The sequence below is a fragment of the Carassius carassius genome, chromosome 26, assembly GCF_963082965.1.
Source record: "Carassius carassius chromosome 26, fCarCar2.1, whole genome shotgun sequence".
NCBI lineage: Eukaryota > Metazoa > Chordata > Actinopteri > Cypriniformes > Cyprinidae > Carassius > Carassius carassius.
In genome coordinates, this window is record NC_081780.1 from 21,942,523 (window position 1) to 21,966,516 (window position 23,994).

Consider the following 23,994-nt stretch of genomic DNA (forward strand, 5'->3'; position numbering starts at 1 on the left):
TGTATATCTACGAATTGTGTTTTGCATTTGTGAAATGTATTTTACGAGTATATAATTTTATTTTGCGCATGTGAATTGCTTTTTGTGAATATATTTTTTTTTTCACGCACGTGGATATTTTTTGTGTGTACATGAATTAGGTTTCATGCATGTAAAATTGTCTACGCATGTGTGAATCATGTTTTTTGCGTGAATTATATTTGAGACTGATCTGCTTCCATGTTAAACTACTTCAGTCCGTGTGCCTTGTATTTATTTAATACATGAGTTTTTATTAAACAATCAAATAAATGAGGGATTCCTTTATTCAATTGCAATTAGAGGGTATCAACTGCAAAAAAATAAAATTAAGATCAGGTGTGGCCACATGGATTAACAAACAGTTTCCAGGCAAAGTAATCAAGTAAAGGATGCAAATTAAATACATGGCAAAATGATTAAGAAGCATAACCTATTCAGACATGTATCTAATAGTAGACACATTTGAAATGTCATGTGAACAGCCTCACAAAAATATACTGCATATTTGAGCAAAAAAACAAACTTGACCACATTCAGCTTTGTTGAGAACGCAGCCTTAATTTCACACAGATCCGTATTTTCTGGTGCCATTTTAAATTGCCAAGCCATTGAAAACCCTTTCCACACAAGGAACACTGATAACGTCTCACAGATGCATGATTTTTCAAGTGTATATGCAAGTGTGATAGTGAAAGAAATTTTTTATTACACTGATCACAATTAAACCGCCTTTCTCCAGAGTGAATGCGCTGGTGATTTTGAAAATGGCTGCTTTTTGTAAATGTCTTGTTACACGCAGAACACTGTAATTTATTTACAGAATGAGTTTGTGAATGACGTTTTAGGTCTCTTTGACATGAAAAACTCATCTCTCCAGCATGAACTCTCATGTGAGTCTTAAGGTTTCCTTTAAACATGAAACACTTTCCACAGTGATGGCATGTGAAAGGCTTCTCTCCACTGTGAATTTTCATGTGAGCCTTAAAGCTCACATTATGTCTGAAACTTTTTCCACACTGATGGCACGTGAAAGGTTTCTCTCCAGTGTGAATTTGCATGTGAGTCTTGAGGCTCACTTTATGACTGAAACTTTTGCCACACTGAGGGCATGTAAAAGGCTTCTCTCCAGTGTGAATTCTCATATGAGTCGTTAGGTTTCCTTTATGTGTAAAACTCTTTCCACAGTGATGGCACATCAAAGGGTTTTCTGCAGCGTGAATTATGACATGCCTCTTAAGGTGTTTTTGGTCTGTAAAACTCTTTCCACACTGATGACACACAAAGCTGATCTCTCTTGAGTGAATCCTCATGTGGTAATTAAGGCTTTCTTTACGTGTGAAACTTTTTCCACACTCAACACATATGAACGGCTTCTCTCCAGTGTGTACTCTCATGTGAGTCTTTAGATTTCCATTGTGTGAGAAGGTTTTATCACACAGCTTGCAGGTATAAGGGCTCTCTCCAGTGTGACTCCTCATGTGGGAATCAAGTGTTGCTTTATATGTGAAACACCTTCCACACTGAAGGCATGTGTAAGGCTTCTCTCCAGTGTGAATTCTCATGTGAGACTTAAGGGATTTTTTGAATCGGAAAATCCTTTCACACTGATGACATTTGAAAGGATTCTCTCCAGAATGAATTGTTTCATGGCTGTTTAGACGCTCTAGATTTGTAAAACTCAATCCACACTGTTGACATATAAAACAGTCCTCTCTTGAGTGAATCTTCATGTGGCAGTTAAGGGTTACTTTACATCTGAAACTCTTTCCACACTGATCACATGTGAATGGCTTTTCTCCAGTGTGAATTCGCATGTGAGTGCTGAGGCTTATACTATATCTAAAACTCTTTCCACACTGATGGCACATAAAAGGCTTCTCTCCGGTGTGTATTTTCATGTGAGTCTTGAGACTTACATTATGTCTAAAACTTTTTCCACAATGATAGCACATGAAAGGCTTCTCTCCAGTGTGAATTTTCATGTGATACCTTATGTTTAGTTCTGCTTTAAAGCTTTTTCCACACAGTTGACAGGAGTAGGGCTTCTCTCCAGTGTGAATTCTCATGTGCCTTTTCAGGGTTCCTTTTTGAGTGAAACTTCTTCCACAGTCTTGGCAGGTGAAAGGTTTCTCACCAGTGTGAATTCTCATGTGCCTTTTAAGGCTTCCTTTTTCAGTAAAACCTTTTCCACACTGCTGGCAGGTAAAAGGGCTTTCACCATTGTGAATTCTCATGTGGTCTTTAAGGTTTTCGTGCTTGCTGAAACTCTTTCCGCACTGAAAGCAGCTGAAATAACTTATCCCTGACTTTTGAGTTCTGTTTTGTGAAGAAATCTTTTCAGTTTTTGTGCAACTAAAATATTTTTCTCCAGTTATGTAAACATGTTTCTCATTCTGATATTTCTCTTCCATTTCATTTGGTACTTCACTCCCCTTCTTCAGTGACATCCGGTCTGAGGAGAAAAGAGAAAATTACAAGTTATCCCCAGTTTACATACCAACAGGAAAAAACAGTAAAACATTTATGGAGCCGTATGAAATTGATAAACTGTACTAAAGCATAAAATACCATATGTTTACAGATGCTTACGAAACATGCTAAGTTCATATATTCGTTTCTCTGCAAGATGTTATACTTTGCAATGTTTATGTTCAGTGTTGGAAAATCCTTTGTTGTTTTGGTCTGTCTGAATCCACCCACTGCCAATTTACCCAATTGTATTTTAACAGCCTGGGTTGGCAGAATACACAGCTTATTACAGCCAAGGAAGCCAGCAAATGAACTGGGTCAGATATGGCAAATTTCCTAACCTAAAAAGCCTCAGCCTTTATCGAAAAGCTCTATGACTAGAGGCATATTAAAACTAAGCCTGTCGCAATATCAGGACTTAACAACTACAGACCTGTGGCTCTAACGTCTGTCGTCATTTAGTCGTTTGAAAAACTGGTTCTGGCTTATCTGAAGGACATTACTGGACCCTTACTTGACCCCCTGCAGTTTGCATACTGAGCAAACAGGTCTGTGGATGATGCAATCAACATGGGATTGCACTTCATCCTGCAATATCTGAACAAAACAGGGACTTATGTGAGGATCCTGTTTGTGGACTTTAGTGCGACTTTCAACACCATCATCCCAAAAGCCCTCCAGACCAAACGGACCCAGCTCTCTGTTCCTAGCTCTATCTGTCAGTGGATCACCAGCTTTCTGACAGATAGGCAACAGTTCGTGAGACTGGGAAAATAAATGTCAAACAGCCACTCCAGCAACACTGGTGACCCTCAGGGATGTGTTCTTTCCCCACTGCTCTTCTCCCTGTACACCAACGACTGCATCTCTAAAGACCCCTCTGTCAAGCTCCTGAAGTTTGCAGACAACACTACAGTCATTGGCCTCATCCAGGACGGTGATGAGTCTGCTTACAGACAAGAGATTGAGCAGCTGGCTGTCTGGTGCAGTCTTAACAACCTGGAGCTGAACACCCTCAAAACAGTGGAGATGATCGTGGACTTCAGAAGAAACCCCCCTGCACTCCCCCAACTCACCATCATGAACATCACTGTGGCTGCAGTGGAGTCATTCAGATTCCTGGGAACCACCATCTCTCAGGACCTTAAGTGGGACAATCACATTGACTCCATTGTTAAAATGGCCTAGCAGAGGTTGTACTTCCTTCGCCAGCTGAGGAAGTTTAACCTGCCACAGGAGATGCTGAAACAGTTCTATTCAGCCATCACTCAGTCTGCCCTGTGTACTTCAATAACTGTCTGGTTTGGTTCAGCTACAAAATCAGACATGAAAAGACTACAGAGAACTGTTCGGACTGCTGAAAGGATTATTGGTGCTCCCCTGCCCACCTTTCAAGAACTGTATCCAGAGTGAGGAAAAGGGCTCAGAAAATCACTCTGGATCCCTCACAGCCAAGTTACCACATCTTTGAACTTTTGCCATCTGGCCGGCGCTTCAGAGCCGCAAATACCAGGACAGTCAGGCACAAGAACAGTTTCTTCCCACAGGCAATCTACCTCATGAACAGTTAAATGTTCCCCATTTATTTTTCAACAGGACAATGACCTCAAACACACCCCCAGGCTGTGTAAGGGCTATTTGACCAAGAAGGAGAGTGATGGGGTGCTTCGCCAGATGACCTGGCCTCCACAGTCACCGGACCTGAACCCAATCGAGATGGTTTAGGGGTGAGCTGGACCGCAGAGTGAAGGCAAAAGGGCCAACAAGTGCTAAGCATCTCTGGGAACTCCTTCAAGACTGTTGGAAGACCATTTCAGGTAACTACCTCTTGAAGCTCATCAAGAGAATGCCAAGAGTGTGCAAAGCAGTAATCAAAGCAAAAGATGGCTACTTTGAAGAACCTACAATATGACATACTTTCAGTTGTTTCACACTTTTTTGTTATGTATATAATGTATATAAAGAGAAAACTCTTTGAATGAGAAGGTGTGTCCAAACCTTCGGTCTGTACTGTATTTCTTAATAACTAAATCCCACAGCATCACTGCTATTAGATAGACACTGCCATGTAGAATTAATTCACACACACAATCGCTCTCACTAATGCATGAACTATGCTATTTTGTCTATATCTGATTTAGAACGAGCAAAAAACTGTGAGAAATAAAATGAGCTGTTATAGGAGCAATAGCCATGTGGTCAACACAATGTCATATGCCATAGCTGGGCACAAGGGGTTTGTCTCAGCTCCAGACTTATTTGTTCATTAATGATGTCAATCGACTAGTCGACTTCACATAAAAGCAGACTTAAAAAAGCAGAATTCATTCAACCCCCAGTATGTACACTCAGTTTAAGAATGCCTACAAAGTTCGCTCACTACCGGCTTTCGGCAGATCGGACCATGCCGCCATTTTCCTCACACCGGAATATAAACAACGGCTCGTTCAAGATCCCCCGGTGCAGAGGGTGGTGACGCGATGGTCAGCCCAATCAGAAGCAACGTTACAGGCGGCTCTTGATGACGTAGACTGGGACATGTTTCGCGCAAGTTCATCTGACGTCAGCGAGTTCACGGATGTAACGTTAAGCTTTGTAAACACGCTAGCCGAACAAGCCACGGATACAATAACTACAAGGTCATTCTCAAATCAGAAACCGTGGGTGGACAGATCAATCCGTGCAGCAGTAAACAAACGAACTGCTGCTTACAATGCCGGTCTACTGTCAGGAAACATGAGCGAGTACAAAGCATCGTGCTATGCTCTCCGGCGCGCAGTAAGAGCCGCCAAACAGATACAGGGAACGCATAGAGTCACATTTCCAGCTAAATGACTCCCGACGCATGTGGCAAGGACTAAGGACCATCTGTGACTTTGGAAATAAATCCTCTGCAGAGGTGAGAGCAGATCCGTCGCTGGCTGACGAGCTAAACACTTTCTACGGCCGCTTTGAAAACAATCTTAAGCAGTGTGAGTCTGCCGATCAGCGCGTCAGGAAGCAGCAGTCAGATCAGCGATCATCATGCGATCACCGTGTCGGAGGACGAGGTTCGGAGGGCACTAAAGCAAGTGAATATAAGGAAAGCAGCCGGACCTGATGGGATTTCTGGCCGTGTTCTGCGGTCCTGCACTGATCAGCTCGCTGGTTTGTTTACATCCATTTTTAATGAGTTTCTTGCTACATCGGTGGTTCCCACCTCATTCAAAAAATCGGTCACCATCCCTGTGCCTAAAAACAATAAACCCTCTTGTCTGAATGACTATCGTCCAGTTGCCCTCACATCAATAGTCATGAAGGTCTTTGAGGGACTGGTTAAAAACGTCATCTGCTCCTCCATACCGGATACTTTGGACCCTCTCCAGTTTGCCTATCGCCCTAACAGATCCACTGATGATGCCATCTCTCACATCCTGCACTCTTCTCTCACACACATTGACAGCAATAACAGGAACTACGTAAGGCTGCTATTTATTGACTATAGCTCAGCTTTTAATACTATAGTCCTCTTAAAGCTAGCTTCTAAACTCATAGACCTCGGCCTGAATTCTTCACTCTGCAACTGGATTCTTGATTTCCTCACCGGCAGACCTCAAGTGGTGAAACTAGGCCAGTACACCTCCAGCTCCATCACCCTGAACATAGGAGCCCCACAGGGCTGTGTCCTGAGTCCCCTGCTCTACTCTCTCTACACACATGACTGCGTGTCTTCGCACAGCTCCACATCCATTATCAAATTTGCTGATGATACTGTGGTTCTGGGCCTCATTCACAACAATAATGAGACCGCATACTTGGATGAGGTAGAGAAATTAACATCATGATGCCAGGACAACTGTCTCTTTCTGAATGTGAGCAAAACTAAAGAGCTGATTGTGGACTTCAGGAAGAAACAGCAGCAGCCCTATACTCCTCTTATGATCAGCGGGACCCCTGTGGAGAGGGTGAGCAGCTTCAAGTACCTTGGTGTAAACATCTCGGACGACCTGACTTGGACTACTCACATTCAAACTCAGGTTAATAAAGCCAGGAAAAGACTGTACCATCTGCGACAGCAGGAAATTCAGGGTCTCACCAGCAATCCTGAAAACTTTCTATTCTGGGGCTATAGAAAGTGTAGTGACTCAGTGCATCTCAGTGTGGTATGGGAACAGCTCCAGTCATGACTGCAAAGCACTGCAGAGAGTTGTGCACTTAGCTGAGCGCATTTCAGGGTCTGCTCTTCCCTCTCTGCAGGACATTACCTCAAACGCTGCAGAAGTAGAGCTACTAAAATCATCAAGGACTCCATCCACCCTAGTAACCATATTTTCACTTTGCTGCCATCTGGTAAGCGCTACCGTTGCCTGATGGCAAAAACCGAGAGACTCAGGAGGAGTTTCTTCCCCCAGGCCATCAGGCTCCTAAACTCTTAACCAGCCCCTTAACATCCTCATGCCTCCACTTAATGTTCACTTTGTCTTTTTCATTTTATTCACTACCTCACATAGACACACTGACAGTGCCATCATGTTTGCACATTTGATTCTTGTACATTCCTGTGTATCTTATGTTTAAGACCACAGTAAAATGCATATATGCACATTGTACATCCCTGAACATCTTAATATTTAAGACTTCAGTTTACGTTCATGCACATTATTTTGCGTTCTATTTAATTATACAATATACATCTTTTTTATATTTTATTCTTATATTTTTATTGTTTACTTTTATTTCATTCTTACATAGCTATATTTATGTATATTTCCATATGTGTTGTTTTCTTTAATAATTGCACTGTCCATGGAGCGGACCTGACTCACATTTCACTGCTGGTTATGTATGCTATATATAATTTGGTATGTGACAAATAAAACTCTTGAATCTTGAATCTTGTAGCTAGAATGGTCACAGAGAGGACAGAATAGATGTGACAGCAGAAAATACTGTATGGGCAAAGTAAATTCACTGGTCGTAATTCTCAAAATGTAAAGAAATATACATATTTGGGTTGGGGTTTATATAAATGTGTTTTTGATATCGAGATGTGGTTTTGAGAAATGTTTTGAAGTTATTTTGTACCTCTTCCCTCTGTATATAATGCATATAAAAATAGTATTTGAAAGTGCAGTGCTGCTTTGTTTACGTTGGTAACCAGGGGTGCTTCTCAATTCTTATTTGTGCACCCTCGTTTCCTTTCCTCCCTTCCTTTCCTAGTGTCAAAGGAGCGAGGAGCCGAGGAGGGATATTTAGAAGCACCCCAGGTGTGACGAGAGGGGTGGGGCCGAGAGCAGGCTGAATTTTACACAAACAAAACCAAAACACAAAATATTACAGTTACACAAACAGTTACACATAAGTTTTGTTTCTCAACTGTTTACATTAACTTAATAGCCTGTATACTGACAATGTTTGGTATAAATCAAGAGTTTACATGAATACTCATGAAGACGGGCACTTTGTCATTTTTGTATGTATTTGGCCGTTTATGCACAAAGGCAAATGCTCTCAAGATGCATCTCTATGTGCGCGCTCTTTGGTTGTGAGGTGGCTCACAGAAAATGTCTCATTGTCATAGAGCAAATACTCAATTGGGCACTTGTTTAAAATTGTAAGCCTCAAAAGCACATGCAAATGATACATTCCGTCATCTGTCGAGAGTCTTTCGTGTTGAAATATTTGGGGGAATTTACCAAGTTACAAGTGTGGAAACTGGGGGAATCAGTAGAATTATGTGCAATCCCGCAATCCTGCACTGAAAATCAAGCCCTGTATATGTATATATGCAGGGCTTGAATTAATTCAGGTGCAAAGTCACAACTTAGAAAGCATTCAATTAATAACAATTTAATTTAATAAACAATTTAATAAACAATGTGCATAAAAACACAGTCAAAGCCATAAAACACAATTAATTGGCATAATCTTACTGACAATTGCATCCATTTTAACCACTATTTAACCACTATTAGCCCTCAATTACAAATTTTAAAGCATCAAAACCAATGATCAGTGGGTATGTTTACATGCACAACTTTTGCTTCAATCGGACTGATTTCATTCCGACTGATGAATCTGAATGTAGTGTTTACATGAACACTTATTAAAGTGATCGGGTTTAAGTTGGTGTTTATGTCACAACTTCTGATAGAATATAATCTTTTAAAATGCATACTTTGCAGTCTCCCCCTATTAACATATTATCATAAGGTATTTTAAGAGAGATTATGTTTTGAATGAAATAGTTTATCCAAAAATAAAATGTCTTATCACTTAACCTTTTTTTTGTTTCTTATCCATATGTAAAAAAGATTTTAGGCAGAATGTGTCATTCAGTTACTTTTTCATATAGCTAATTTAATGGTGAATAAGAGTTTCTCTGCCATCTCATTTTGCCAAGCATATTTATTTGTATAAAATAATTGTATAACTAATGACATTCTATGACTTTCAAAAGCTGAAGTGATTAACACAATATGTTAACTAATTGCAAAAGCTGAATAATCAATAAATGTCTACTGCTTAATCAGCGAAATAATCAATGACTAGTTGATTAATCGTTCTAATAACTGTTAGATTAATCAATAGTCAAAATAATCGTTTGTTGCAGCCCTACTTTCAATCCAATCGAAATTTCTGATCGAGCACAATTGGATCGATTAGGTGTTACATGAAAGCTTTTCAGTCTGATTGAGCCTTCAATCCAATTACAAACTGATTATTTGTGTGCATGTATACGTACCTAGTGACAGCAACACTGAGCACAACAAAGGTGTCACGTTTTAAACCAGCACAAAAATGTCAAAAAGGGATTAGCCTGAATAGTTAATAGGTATTCAAAAAGGCATGTAAAACCTTGACCACATTCTTCAGAGTCGCTAAAAAGACATGGTTTGCCACTTGCTAGCAGTTGCCTGATACATAACAGTTCATACAATTTCACTAACCACAGTGTGAGGAGAGATAACTGATAGGATGATGGCAAACGATTTTCAGATCCTGAGAACCACTGACAATCACCTAATTTAGTCAAATTTGTGATAAATACGGGCCACTCCGTAGTATACATGCATTACCTGTGATCACAAATCTCACAAAAGTGACAGTACAAAATCTAACATGCATTCAAAAGTGATTTCAATGCCCCTCATTTTAACATTGACTACCTAATGCCTGTTATTTATATACAGTTTAATTACCCAACAAAATAACTGTGAGAGAAAGCACTGAAATATATTTTTTCCTCCATTCTCATATTTATCCTCTTCAGGGGTTCCATAGTACCCATCATTTCCTTTCTGAACATGGTATTCAGGGACATCCCTATAATAAATAAAAATTAAAATTAAATACATCCATTAAGGGTATCCTCACAGAGGAACTACAGAGAACGAAGCAGCACTGATGGAGATTTACGATTAAAAAAAACCAGAACAACTTAATATTAAAAAACAAAATACCACTTATTCATAATATTATATAGGCCATAATATTATCAATAATATTAGCTTCTTTACCAAGCTCTCATGTACATTCATGCTCAAATCACATTCACTTTAATCAATTCACAGACTTGAATTAAGTCCTGGTTATCTTTCGAAATCACGGATTGGACAAGTAACGTTAATGTTAGGTTGTTAAGCTAGCTTTGAATAACTAGTCTAGCTGCTATGTCTGCTGTTAGCTGGCAGATAATTTGGCTTCATACACATAAGCTACAGCTAGCAAGAAACGTTGACAAACGTACTCTTTTAATCATTACACTGGGTATCTAGTTAATGCAACTTTTGATATAGGAACTCAAACTCCTAATATTTTACTATAAGCGATTATGGAGGAGATATAAACACAATCGAAGCACTTACAGGATTTTCATTCAGGATTTCACTCTTTGTGATGTCTCGTTTTGCCGTGTTCATCTAGTACGTGTCTGCGGGAGCACCACAACAACAATCTGTGCTGCTGAACTCACATTTAGCTAATAGCTGCCCTGATTGCTGCCTTGCGCTAGGAAATAAATTAATTACTGTTATAAATACAAAACGTCACTAAAACCTATAATTTTCACAATAATTGTTAATGTTAAAATATATTTGTTGGGGACCCCCCAAAATCCAAAAATGAATTCTTAGTCCCTAATGACTTATGGAGGGTCCAGGACCCCCCCAGACCCCCCTCATTTCGAACCCTGCTTATATCTCACTTTAAGACCTTACACATGGAACTAGCATTCTAACAATTTTCAACCAGCTGTTTAAGTTCAATTACGACATAACAGACTGTTTACATGAATACTCTACATCAGTGGTTTTCAACCTGTGGGCCGCGGCCCGATGGTATTGTAGGTGGGCCGCCAATTACTAATAAAATAAATAATAATATATTTCATATATATAATTAAATAACAAAAAAATAAATATTAAACTGTAACTATGCTTCCACTATTGGAGCTTGCTGATTGGTTTAAGAATAAACCGCCAATTTATCTTAGATATTTTTGCTGCATATGCTACAGAACAACAAATTCAAACATGCATAAATGCTGTCAACATGTTCCCTGACTGCTTGCTCCGCTGACTGTCTACCCGCTGCCGAGCTCTGCCTGGATCTGGTTTTCCCGTTTTGCTGAGCGGTGCCAGTCCGAGTTATTTTCTGTTCATTGCCAGTTCATTCTAGGGCTGTGCGATTAATAGAAATCGTCATAAAATAACGATTTGAGCCTGCGCGATTTCTAAATAGCTTTATAGCAAGATTTTCCGCGGCTCTGACCTCCCGCATTATGCTATCTGATCCAATCAGAATGCAGCGCCTACTGCGAGAACAGAACAGACTGGGCATATGCCTAACTCCAGGTTCACACACTGTCTGCGATGCGCCTTTTTTCCGAGCCCATGTTGACGGATCAGAGCGTTCACACTGCACGAGGTAAAAGGCTTTAAATAAAAACGTGCGAAAATTAATATCTAGCACATGAGCATAGAGAGAGTTGTGAGTGCACAGGACGCAGTTTAAGTGTGATGAGAAACGTTTTAAGTGCGCACACTCTCTCCGGGTGAGAGCAGCGTGTATCTGAGCAATCTCGTCTGGTTTTGTGACAGAGCTCTCGTGCATTATTTTAATGTGCTTTCGCGTTACAATAATGCACTCTCTCTGCTGCTTCTGCACCGCACACATAACTGTTTATATTTATATTTTATTTATTTTTTGCCATAAGTCTATAAATGTTGTTACACCTTTAGTGATTATTTTGACTTATGTCTGTTCTAGAGACGTTACAAATTTTTGATAAAGCTCTAATTGGTTTTCTTTTGGAAATATGTTTCAAATTCATCCTGAATGCATTTATGACTGTAAAGCATATATGTGTGCGTCAAAATTGTGATTAAAATCGAAATATCAAAATTGATCAAAGAAATCGCAATGTTTTTTCCCCATATCGCACAGCCCTAGTTCATTCAATAAATACAGTTAACAATCTAGCTTCTGAGTACTAAGTTATTAACCGTACAATAGCGGGGTCAGTTATTATTATTTATTTTTTTTGCAGTGGGCCGCGCAAACATATATGTTTGGATGTGTGGGCCGCGAGTTGAAAAAGGTTGGGAACCACTGCTCTACATGATGGTAATTTGAACAATTCTGTGTGTTTGACCATTCAAGCACAATGTGTTACAAAAGAGAACTGAATTTAGGATTCTATGCTGTCAGAGACAGCTTTCTGTGTGCGCACTTCAGGTGTGTGACGTGTTGGGCGCACCAGAAAAACGCTGGTCAGCAGCATCATACGTCAGCATCGTCACTACAGAGTTGTGAACGTGCTCACAACAGACCCGGAAGAGAAGACAATGCTGAATAAAGTGGTAATTTTTGTTATTTTTGCACCCAAATGTATTTTTGATGCCTCAACAAATTCTAACTGACCCTCTGATGTCACATGGACTACTTTGATGATGTTTTTATTACCTTTCTGGACATGGACCAGTATACTAGGGCATTTAAAAATTTCGAATTTCGAATATTCGTCGAATTTAAAATAAAAATCCACATTCGAATGCAAAAATGTTGCATTCGAATTTTAGGTGTCTGTTAAGGAGGCTGCTTTAAGGCCCGCCTCATCTCACAAACAGTCTCATCTGCACATCTTTCAAAAGGCGGTACCACTTCTGTCATCATTCACCTCGTGCATGTGCTGTTGACAGCCGTGCACTCCGTCTGCATGCAGGCACTTTTTGAGACCGCGTGGACGGATGCACGGCTGTCCGCGAGCCGTCTTGATGACGAAAGCTACATAATGCGGACGGCGAGCAGATGAGGATGGTCAAATTATACTTTGGCCTTTATCAGTGGAGCACGATGACAATATAAGTGTCATTGCATTATAATGTTTTTGTTAACCTATACAGTTGAAGCAGCTAGATGTTCATTCAAAATATTGTGGAAAAAGAGAACATCAATGTGGAAAAGATCTTGTTTACATCAAAACTGAAACCATGCCATTCACACAGAACGCATATTTCACGCATTTCTAGAGAGGGACATTTTCTATCACCATTGGACTCGCGTCTCGCACAAGAGAGCCAATTGTTTAGAAAGACATGTAAAATTAAGGTGGGTTCAATTTTTTTCAAAAACATATCTTGAGACTTTATGGTTGGTTTTTCCCCATCACACTGCCTCTCATGTTTAAATGAAAAATGTACTCTGTGTGATTGGCTTTCACCACTTTGTAGGAAACTATGCATGCACAAATGATGCTGTTTTGTTTATAGTTCTTTAAGATACTTAAAGGGTTTAGTTCATCGAAAAATCATAATTGAGTTATTAATAACTCACCCTCATGACATTCCAAACCCGTAAGACCTCCGTTTATCTTTGGAACACAGTTTAAGATATTTTATATTTATTCTGAGAGCTCTCAGTCCCTCCATTGAAACTGTGTGTACAGTCTACTGTCCATGTCCAGAAAGGTAAGAAAAACATCATAAAAGTAGTCCATGTGACATCAGAGGGTCAGTTAGAATTTTTTGAAGCATCGAAAATACATTTTGGTCCAAAAATAGCAAAAACTACGACTTTATTCAGCATTGTCTTCTCTTTCGTGTCTGTTGTGAGAGAGTTCAAAACAAAGCAGTTTGTGATATCCGGTTCGCGAACGAATCATTCGATGTAACCGGATCTTTTTGAACCAGTTCACCAAATCGAACTGAATCGTTTTAAATGTTTTAATGTGGCTGACAGTCCCTCTGAGTTCAAACAAACCAATATCCCGGAGTAATTCATTTACTCAAACAGTACACTGACTGAACTGCTGTGAGAAAGAGAGAACTGAAGATAATGAACAAAAGATTGACTCATCGGTTTTTGGATCACCATTAGTTCTTTCAGACAGTTTGATTCAATAAACCAGTTGAAGAAAACGGTTCACCGGTTCTTTAGCGCTCGACATAATGGCGTCATTGCCGATGATTGCCCTTCATTCAAGCCATCGGTTTATCCGTGCTCTTAACATTAGCACAGAATCAGTTCAGAATCAATCACCAAAAGAATCAGTTCGATTCAGACGCTCTGTGTGTCAGTCTGTTTCACGCTGAATCACACATGCGCAGTATCATCAGTTCCTCGGTTCTCGAATCGGATGCATCTGACAGAAACGGTTCTTGACGCGAGAAGAGAATTTTGAGAATGCAAAGAAAAAAAACTTACATTAGACAACAAATATAAAGTTGTTCACTTACATTTCACAGATTACTCTGTGCAAAACAATTTGTTTAGATAAGTTTCATAATTAGAAATATAAATGAATGGTTATTTCAGTTCAGAAGTAGATAATATATTATATACAGTCGTGGCCAAAAGTTTTGAGAATTACATAAATATTGGAAATTGGAAAAGTTGCTGCTTAAGTTTTTATAATAGCAATTTGCATATACTCCAGAATGAAGATTGATCAGATAAATTGCATAGTCCTTCTTTGCCATGAAAATTAACTTAATCCCAAAAAAACCTTTCCACTGCATTTCATTGCTGTCATTAAAGGACCTGCTGAGATCATTTCAGTAATCGTCTTGTTAACTCAGGTGAGAATGTTGACGAGCACAAGGCTGGAGATCATTATGTCAGGCTGATTGGGTTAGAATGGCAGACTTGACATGTTAAAAGGAGGGTGATGCTTGAAATCATTGTTCTTCCATTGTTAACCATGGTGACCTGCAAAGAAACGCGTGCAGCCATCATTGCGTTGCATAAAAATGGCTTCACAGGCAAGGATATTGTGGCTACTAATATTGCACCTAAATCAACAATTTATAGGATCATCAAGAACTTCAAGGAAAGAGGTTCAATTCTTGTAAAGAAGGCTTCAGGGCATCGAAGATAGTCCAGCAAGCGCCAGGATCGTCTCCTAAAGAGGATTCAGCTGCGGGATCGGAGTGCCACCAGTGCAGAGCTTGCTCAGGAATGGCAGCAGGCAGGTGTGAGGCGAATACTTTTGGAAGATGGCCTGGTGTCAAGAAGGGCAGCAAAGAAGCAACTTTTCTCCAAAAAAAACATCAGGGACAGATTGATCTTCTGCAGAAAGTATAGTGCATGGACTGCTGAGGACTGGGGCAAAGTCATATTCTTCTTTTCTTTCATAGCCCCTTTCCGATTGTTTGGGGCATCTGGAAAAAGGCTTGTCCGGAGAAGAAAAGGTGAGCGCTACCATCAGTCCTGTGTCATGCCAACAGTAAAGCATCCTGACACCATTCATGTGTGGGGTTGCTTCTCATCCAAGGGAGTGGGCTCACTCACAATTCTGCCCAAAAACACAGCCATGAATAAAGAATGGTACCAAAACACCCTTCAACAGCAACTTCTTCCAACAATCCAACAACAGTTTGGTGAAGAACAATGCATTTTCCAGCACGATGGAGCACCGTGCCATAAGGCAAAAGTGATAACTAAGTGGCTCGGGGACCAGAATGTTGAAATTTTGGGTCCATGGCCTGGAAACTGCCCAGAGAACTTGTGGTCAATCCTCAAGAGGAGGGTGGACAAACAAAAACCCACTAATTCAGACGAACTCCAAGAAGTGATTATGAAAGAATGGGTTGCTATCAGTCAAGATTTGGCCCAGAAGTTGATTGAGAGCATGCCCAGTCGAATTGCAGAGGTCCTGAAAAAGAAGGGCCAACACTGCAAATACCGACTCTTTGCATAAATGTCATGTAATTGTCGATAAAAGCCTCTGAAACATATTAAGTGCTTGTAATTATATTTCAGTACATCACAGAAACAACTGAAACAAAGATCTAAAAGCAGTTTAGCAGCAAACTTTTTGAAAACTAATATTAATGTAATTCTCAAAACTTTTGGCCACGACTGTAGTATCGTACTGACCCAAATATAAGACTATGTTTTTTCCTTGGAAATACATCTGAAAAAAATGCGGTCGTCTTATCCACCTTATTTTGCAACGGGAAAGTAGATACGATGACGTTATTTCCTTATAATGTGTCAAACTTCCGTTCCACTTGCCGGTAGGTAAGGAGCTTAGGAGCGATATGGTGGGCGCACACACAGAACAATATTATACACCATGATGGTAAATATTTACCACACCTGTGGTGTATGACACAGTGGGAGGATGAAATTAAGAAGTGGCCTGCAATAACTTTTTTTGTATTTTTGTCGCTCGTAGTAGACGGGGCTTCAAGGCGAATTATAAAAGCACTGATAACTTTTTATTTTGGATGCAATTATTAATTTTACAGTACTATAAAGAATGTTTTCCATTTGTTCCCGGAATTAAAAGAAAAAAAAAATTGACCATTATTTACCTAGCATTGCAAAACTATCATTTTCAGTGGGGGGAAAAATATAAACAAACTGCACTTTGACATTTTAATTGTGTGTTTGTGTGTGTGCATATATAAGGAGAAAGAAGTAATATTAGATATTTAAAAAATATTTGTGTAAAAACAGTATATGTAATGGTAACACTGAATAATTCCAAACAACTACACAATGTATCCAAAATTACTACACCATCCTAAATTTCATGATTGACATGTAGACTCATGTGCTCCTCCTCAAAGCATTCAGCAAGATCTCAACTTCAGCTTCATCATGGTCATCAGAATTTGATCCAAGATCCAAGATTTTTATTTGTCACATATACGATTATATAGATCATAACCAGCAGTGAAATGTGAGTCAGGTCCGCTCCATGGAGAGTGCAATTATTGAAGAATACAACATAGATGAAATATACATAAATATAGGAAGGATGGAATAAAAGTAAACAATAAAAATAAGAATAAAATATAAAAAGGTGTATAATGTAAAATTAAATATAGAATAGAAAATAATGTGCATGAAAGTATACTATCAAGATAGACAGGAATGTACAAAAAATTCATTCAACAATTTCATTATGTGCATCTTAAAATTGGAAGAGTAGAATTTAACAGTGTAGAGTAAAGAGCTAGTGACATTCTTGAGAATGGCGAGGGCTAATGGATCTTCACTGTGGAACTGTATTGCCTTGTGTAACATTATTCTATTCTCCGAGGCATAAGTGTGGTCTGTCAATGGCTGGACTTCAGGCATCACTGTACTGAAGGGTCCCTGGTCTCATGGTCACCTTGCTCATCATCTGCAAAACACAACACTGAAGTCAGTCAGATGCTCAGGAGAAACTGATCAATTCTCCACCCCCTATTTACAAAAAGTAGCAAAGTATTTTGTACATGGCACCATGGTGTTCCAGTCACAGTACAGTGGCACTTCTGTTCAATACAATCACAGTACCTGGCTTTCAGGGATAGTTCACACAAAAGTGAACATTTTCATCATTAACTCAACCTCGAATTGTTCTAAACCTGTAGAAATTTCTTTGTTCTACTGAACACAAAGGACTATATTTGGAATAATGTTAATATACAAACTATGCTTGGATCCTGTTCACTTCCATAGTATTATATCTTATTACTATGGAAGTGAATGGGACCCAAGATTTGCTTGGTTACAAACATTCTTCGAAATATCTTCATTTGTGTTCAGCAGCATAAAGAAATAAACACAGGTTTAAAACGACTCCAGAGTAAGTAAGTTACAGAATTTTAATTTTTGCTATCCCTCTATGCACTTTTTTGTCACAGTTTTCTACTGTTATCAACAACTTCAGTTTAGCACTAAATATTATTCATGCCCAATAGGAGCGTCTTTGATAAAGAAATATTTTAAACAATGTCTTTTGTTAGTGCATGTAACTTAACAAAAGCTGTAACGTACCTGTTTGTGGATATATCCTGACGAGATATCGCCTCGGAGTCTTCACTGGAGCATCGTTTCTCATCTAATGGATGATTATCGGTGGGTCTGCCATCAGCAAAGTGGAAAGAGCAAACGTATGGAAATTTCTTTAAGGCTTTTAGTTTTAACCAAAACTGACGAGCTTCTTCTCCCTTTGGAGCGGCGTGCAAATCATAGGGTGCCCCCATCCACATTCAGCTCTGGTGCATGGATTATAGTCAAAACAAATGTCTTGCAGGTATGTTTTACTCTTGAAGCAGCTATTATGACACCCCTTAACTACACGAAGTACGCCGGTCTTTCTGTGGTCCATTTTACAAGTAAACTAGCCTGTAAAATCAACACAGTGACCACGAAACTACTAAATCACAATACAACTACTATTAGCGAAACTGCTGTACTGGAAATCTGACATTATAGTTTGAAAATGGCAGCGCTCGCACTTACGTGGAAAATAAGGTGGATATTCAGGGGCCATACTTTGACATGTCAGTAATACAACCACAACAATAGGTGGCGCCAAATATACATAAAATAAGTGTGCCATGAAAACCAATGTAATGTGGGTTGTAAAGATCGCGAGTGAAAACAAAAGAAAAGCTTACAGCGGCATAAGTCGAGACCATCATGTTAGCGTGATGGGAACAAACTTCCTCTGTAAGATATTTTAAAACGTAAGACAGTACCCACATTTGAAGACTACAATAAGATTTCACTTCTACTGTGAAAATTTGTTTGGTAGGCTCCTATGAGATGGATACACTAAATGTTATAGGCCTATAATTCAGATGGGCTACCTGTTATATTTACAGTATATCAAAAAGTTGGTACATTTTACCAGTATTTACCATACCAATTCTATTGGGTTGAGATCTGGTGACTGTGGGGGCCATTTTAGTACAGTGAACTCATTGTCATGTTCAAGAAACCAATTTGAACTGATTTGAGCTTTGTGACATGGTGCATTATCCTGCTGGAAGTAGCCATCAGAGGATGGGTACATGGTGGTCAAAAAGGGATGGACATTGTCAGAAACAATGCTCAGGTAGGCCGTGGCATTTAAACGATGCCCAATTGGCACTAAGGGGCCTAAAGTGTGCCAAGAAAACATCCCCCACAGCATTACACCACCACCAGCAGCCTGCACAGTGGTAACAAGGCATGATGGATCCATGTTCTCATTCTGTTTACGCCAAATTCTGATTCTACCATCTGAATGTCTCAACAGAAATCGAGACTCATCAGACCAGGCAACATTTTTCCAGTCTTCAACTGTCCAATTTTGGTGAGCTCGGGCAAATTGTAGCCTCTTTTTCCTATTTGTAGTGGAGATGAGTGGTACCCGGTGGGGTCTTCTGCTCTTGTAGCCCATCCGCCTCAAGGTTGTGCGTGTTGTGGCTTCACAAATGCTTTGCTGCATACCTCGGTTGTACAGGAAGTTATTTCAGTCAAAGTTGCTCTTCTATCAGCTTGAATCAGTCGGCCCATTCTCCTCTGACCTCTAGCATCAACAAGGCATCTTCGCCCACAGGACTGCAGCATACTGGATGTTTTTCCCTTTTCAAGATTATTGCATTAATGAGAAATTGAACTGGTGTTCCTAATAATCCTTTAGTAGAGTGTGTGTATATATATATATATTTTTTTTTTTTTTTTTTTTTTTTTGGAAAAAAGGCTTTTTTCAAAAGGTACATCTGGAAAAAGGAGTCGTCTTATATTCAGGTCACTATGGTATATTATATATAATTATATTATAATAATAATAATATAACTCGAAGTATAGGCCAGTGGTAGGCAAGTTGAAGCTAAATGCGGCTCTCTAAGAACTGAACTTGCCTACCCTTGGTATAGGCTATAACTAAAGTATATAAAAAGTATACGCTATAAGCAAAGTATATAACTCCAAGGCAAATATAATACATTTCTATTGAAGTCAACATTTGAATAAGGAGTTAATCTTTGAGAATAAAAACCAACCTGTTTGTTCCTCAGTATCTTCTTGTTTCACACTGAATGCTTCTTCAATCCTCATCTCTTCACTCTCCTCTTTAATAAACTCCATCTTTATAATAGTGCGTGTATCATGTGGATCTCTGCTGCTTCATCAAGACTTTTTCTGTGTGTTTGAATACAATGTCATGTTAAATATGAGAGTAATTAACAGAAAAAAAATTATAATAATCCAAACTATATATTTTGGTGCAGATCAATTAGCTCTCTAGTTAAGTAGTCAATGCACTGGAAAGACTCTGACAGTCAAAACTGGAATAAAATAAAGGGGGGAAATCATTTTGGCAAGCAATTAACTCAATTGAACAGAAAATGTCTGCTTCACCCTTTAGTACTTGAATTTGTGTTTTGAATTCACGGTAAAAGGAGCAAAATGAGACAACATTTTTTCTTTTATCATGGTTTTGCAGGTCTTATTACGGTTTTAATACACCTTTCCACAATTTAAGACATTAAAAGGTCTTAAACCAGAGCAGAAATAATTAAATTCACAGTCATGGCATTAGATGTTTAATTCACTGCAAATATACTTCCTCTGTATTTTTGCTTCCCAATACGAACATCTAAACATTATAATCAGGATGGGATCAAGCTAATAAAATTAAGCACGTTTTTGCTTAAAACAAGAACATATATCGGTCAAATTAGTAAAAAGAAATCCTGTTTTTCCCTTTTAATTAAGTTTATGAATCTAAGCCCATTGGCAGATATCTGTTCTTCTTTTAATCAAACTAATTCATTTAGTTATGTTTCACAGAAAACACGACTTTTATCATTTTGCTTATGTCATCTTATATTAATTAATGAAATAGTAATAGAGTTTGGTTGAAAGTGGTATTAAAAATACATGAGTTTAATTGTTTATTGCTAATAAACTCATTGTATGCTCCCTAGACATTTACATTAAGAAAATATGCATTTAATGTTCCCTCAGTCTATTCATTTATTTTGGTTTAGTGTAAGAAATAAACTAAAGAAGCAGGGTTTAATCAATACAATCTGAAAAGGGGTCTTTTAAAAAAGACTTTTTCTACATTTACCTTCGTAAAACCTGCAGAACTGGATGCGCTTTGTACACAGATTAAATGTTAATTAATGTTACATATAACAATAATACACTAATTGATAAAAAAAACAGTCAATTTTACAGTTCTTCTAAAACTATGATTTTGTCTGATAGTTATCGATGTAAACACTCTTAAATGCTAATAAACACAAACCGTTCTTAAGCGGAGTCAGAGACGCAGCAGCGCGACGCGGCTTTATGATGTCATATCGCTAGACCAAAATAAAAGCCCCGTTCACACGCTCAGACTACATGGAAACAAAAAAGAAAACATACTCTATGACAGAAGTATTCCGATTGTGATTTGATTTATTCCAGCAATGTACTGAAAAAAACTATGACTTTTCACATTAGCATGCAAAAACTATATGATATAAAAACTTTTTTTTTCATCGTGCTTTTTCTTTCAACGGTCTACTAATAAAATTATAATATAACAAAAATCTAATACAAATAGATTAATTGTCCACAATTGGAATTTAAATATTACACATCTTTTTTTTTCCAGTTGTACCCATATCATGTAGAGTTAAAATACTGTATATATTTTAAAGTAAACTATTAATTCATTTATAATCACTTATCATCTTATTACTCTATTTAATTATATCATTGTTTATATTAATCATAGTCATTTATGTAGCCATTTCATTGTTTCATTTATTGATTAGTCAGTTATATTCAATTATATTATAGTTGTTTTATACTATTTTCCATTGTTGTTTTGTCTTATGACTGTGTTTCACTAGCTGTTTGCCTTGTAAACTCAAGGTTTACGAGATGTTATTTTGAAGACGTTTTGTTACATGTGTAATCACTAAGATGTAATCATTATCAGTCCTTTTTACATGAACAATCCTGAAAGCTCTGAGGGTTATCAGTAATTCTGAGTCTTAAAGTCCCACATCACCGGGCCTGGGTTTGATTTCAATGTCAGGTGAAATACAAACAGCTGGAGGATGCTAATGTGTCGCTAGATCAGGGTGAACTTGCAGCCAAGCAGCGGCAATTCTTTGGAAGGTAAAAAGTGCCACCTGCTGTCAGAGAGTTAATTTGTGTCTCATTCCACCCATCAGCCGTTTTTGTTTTGATATTCACAATTTTTTTTTCAATGAGTTTTATATCAGTTTGCAACTGCTGATATACAATTTGTGGAGGCCTGACAGTGTGTCCTGACCATATAGAAATATGAACTCAGCACAGCTCTCTGAGATTAAGACTTGCAGAGTTTCTTGGTCGGCCAAATAGTGACACTAGAAGCTTAAATGATGGGAAGTATCTCATCCTTCCCAGTGGGTGAAGTGGACACTACTTCCAGGTGGGTGATTTTTTTTTTCTTTTTAGTACCTAAACTACTGCAACAGATATTTCTGAACCATCATTAAAACAAAATGTACATTTATTCTTAAGATCCAGCTAGCAATTATGTGCCTGCGGCTGCAGAGCTGCGAGCTGGTTATCTGGACATCAGCTGATCACCTGAAGTTGGATATTTACACATGAAACGCCTCCAGAATTTTTTTTTTCACAAACACTTCCTAGGTTATAGTGGATGATTTTGTTACAAAGAAGGTGAAGCTTCTGAAAAAATATATATATTGTGACACGTGTCCCGTGCTCTTGTCAGCGTCGCCCTGGAAACAGAGCAGGCAAAGATAAAGCTCGAAGAGCTCTATATGCAATCAAGAACAAATTCCAAAATATTGAAATACCTCTTCCAATTTGGTGTAAAATCTTTGATAGTGTGATTCAGCCCATAGCGCTGTATGGAAGTGAGGTTTGGGGTCCACTCAGTGATCAGAGCTACACTATGTAATGTTCGGCCTTCTGTTATTCAAGAAGTCACGCATGAACATTTGTGCTGCTAGCTTCTGTGAAATGCAAGCTATATTTAATTTTATAGACATCCACAACATGGTATGTCCAACAACTTTCTGTCTCTTGTTCGTCTATCTACAACATAAGCATCACACAGAAGGAAAAGGCTATACTGCCACCTTGTGGTTACTCAATAGAATGCCTATCATTACATCCCCTTTCCAAAGTTATAAAACAAAGGTTAATTAAACAGCTCTTTTTTTTTTACTTAACTTTTAACTTTTGCTTGTAATAAAGCCTTACGAACATGCAAAAGGTCAACATGTTGCACAATACAAGTACCTCATAAAGAAATAACAATAACAAGGCACTCTACTCTAAACAACAATGTAAAGCATTATACTTTTTCAATAAGTCTCTCAGGTGGTTTTCTAGGTCTAGTAGACCTTCTGATTGGTTCAGTCATTTGAGAGGCTGTGGTATTAGGCTCAGCTTGGTATGCATTTGGTGTATCATTTTGTTTTTCAGATTCAGTTTCACCGTGTTTGTCAGTGTCCTCATTAGTCTTTAACAGACTCCCCCTGTTTCTCCTCACTCTCCATCCTCTGTTTCCACAACGCAAGATCTAGGTCCGACTTCACTGAGCACGGTCGCTTTTCTGTCCCAGCAATTAGGTCCCTCGATTCTCACAGTGTCCTTTTCACAAAAAGTTTCCAGACTTTTTGTAGCTCTGTCATAGGCCATTTTTTGACTGATTTTGAGTCTCTTTTTGTTGTTAATCCAGTTGTTATTGTCTCGTCCTGGTTGCAATTGCGGTAGTGTGGTGCGGAGCTTGCGACACATAAGCAGCTCAGCAGGGGACGCTCCACACTCCAGAGGCGCAGCTCTGTAGCTAAGTAAAGCAAGGTGAGGATCAGTCTTACCGTCCTTGGCTTTCTTCAGTAGTCTCTTAACAATTTGTACTCCCTTTTCAGCCTGACCATTGGCTTGAGGTAACATGCTTGAATCTGTAGTGCTTCGCAAACTCTTTAAACTCTCCACAGTCATACTGCGGACCGTTGTCACTCACAACACATTGTGGGATTCCGTGTCTGGCAAAGAACCCTTTCATGTGCACTATAACAGACTGTGCGGTGGTGCTGGAGAGTTGCGCAATCTCAGGGAAGTTCGAGTAATAGTCTATAACAAGAAGATAGTCCTTGCCATACAGATGAAATAAAACTGTGCCCACTTTTTGCCACGGAGCTGTGGGAAAGTCGGCCACCAGCATTGGCTCCTTGACTTGTCTGTAGTGGTGTCTGAGGCAGATGTCACATTTCTCAATCATTTCCTCT

At 38.8% G+C, this 23,994-nt stretch overlaps 1 protein-coding gene across 3 annotated transcripts in view; it reads right to left on the reverse strand.

The window, feature by feature from the left end:
* Positions 1–331: 331 nt before the first annotated feature.
* LOC132106029 (gastrula zinc finger protein XlCGF8.2DB-like) overlaps positions 332–23,994 on the reverse strand; it is a 146,342-nt gene continuing 122,679 nt past the window's right edge. The window contains exons 1-3 of one of the 3 annotated variants that reach the window (XR_009424017.1): positions 19,744–19,862; positions 17,768–17,832; positions 16,860–17,107 (exon numbers count right to left, since the gene is read on the reverse strand). Coding sequence is in view for 2 of the 3 variants with exons in the window: in XM_059511629.1 (XP_059367612.1) it covers positions 555–2,473; positions 19,744–19,828 (2,004 nt within the window). In the remaining variant the exon portion in view is untranslated. Of the gene's footprint in view, positions 2,474–16,859; positions 17,108–17,767; positions 17,833–19,743; positions 19,908–23,994 lie in introns of those variants that run through there. The other 2 variants (XM_059511629.1, XM_059511630.1) reach the window with 2 other exon arrangements.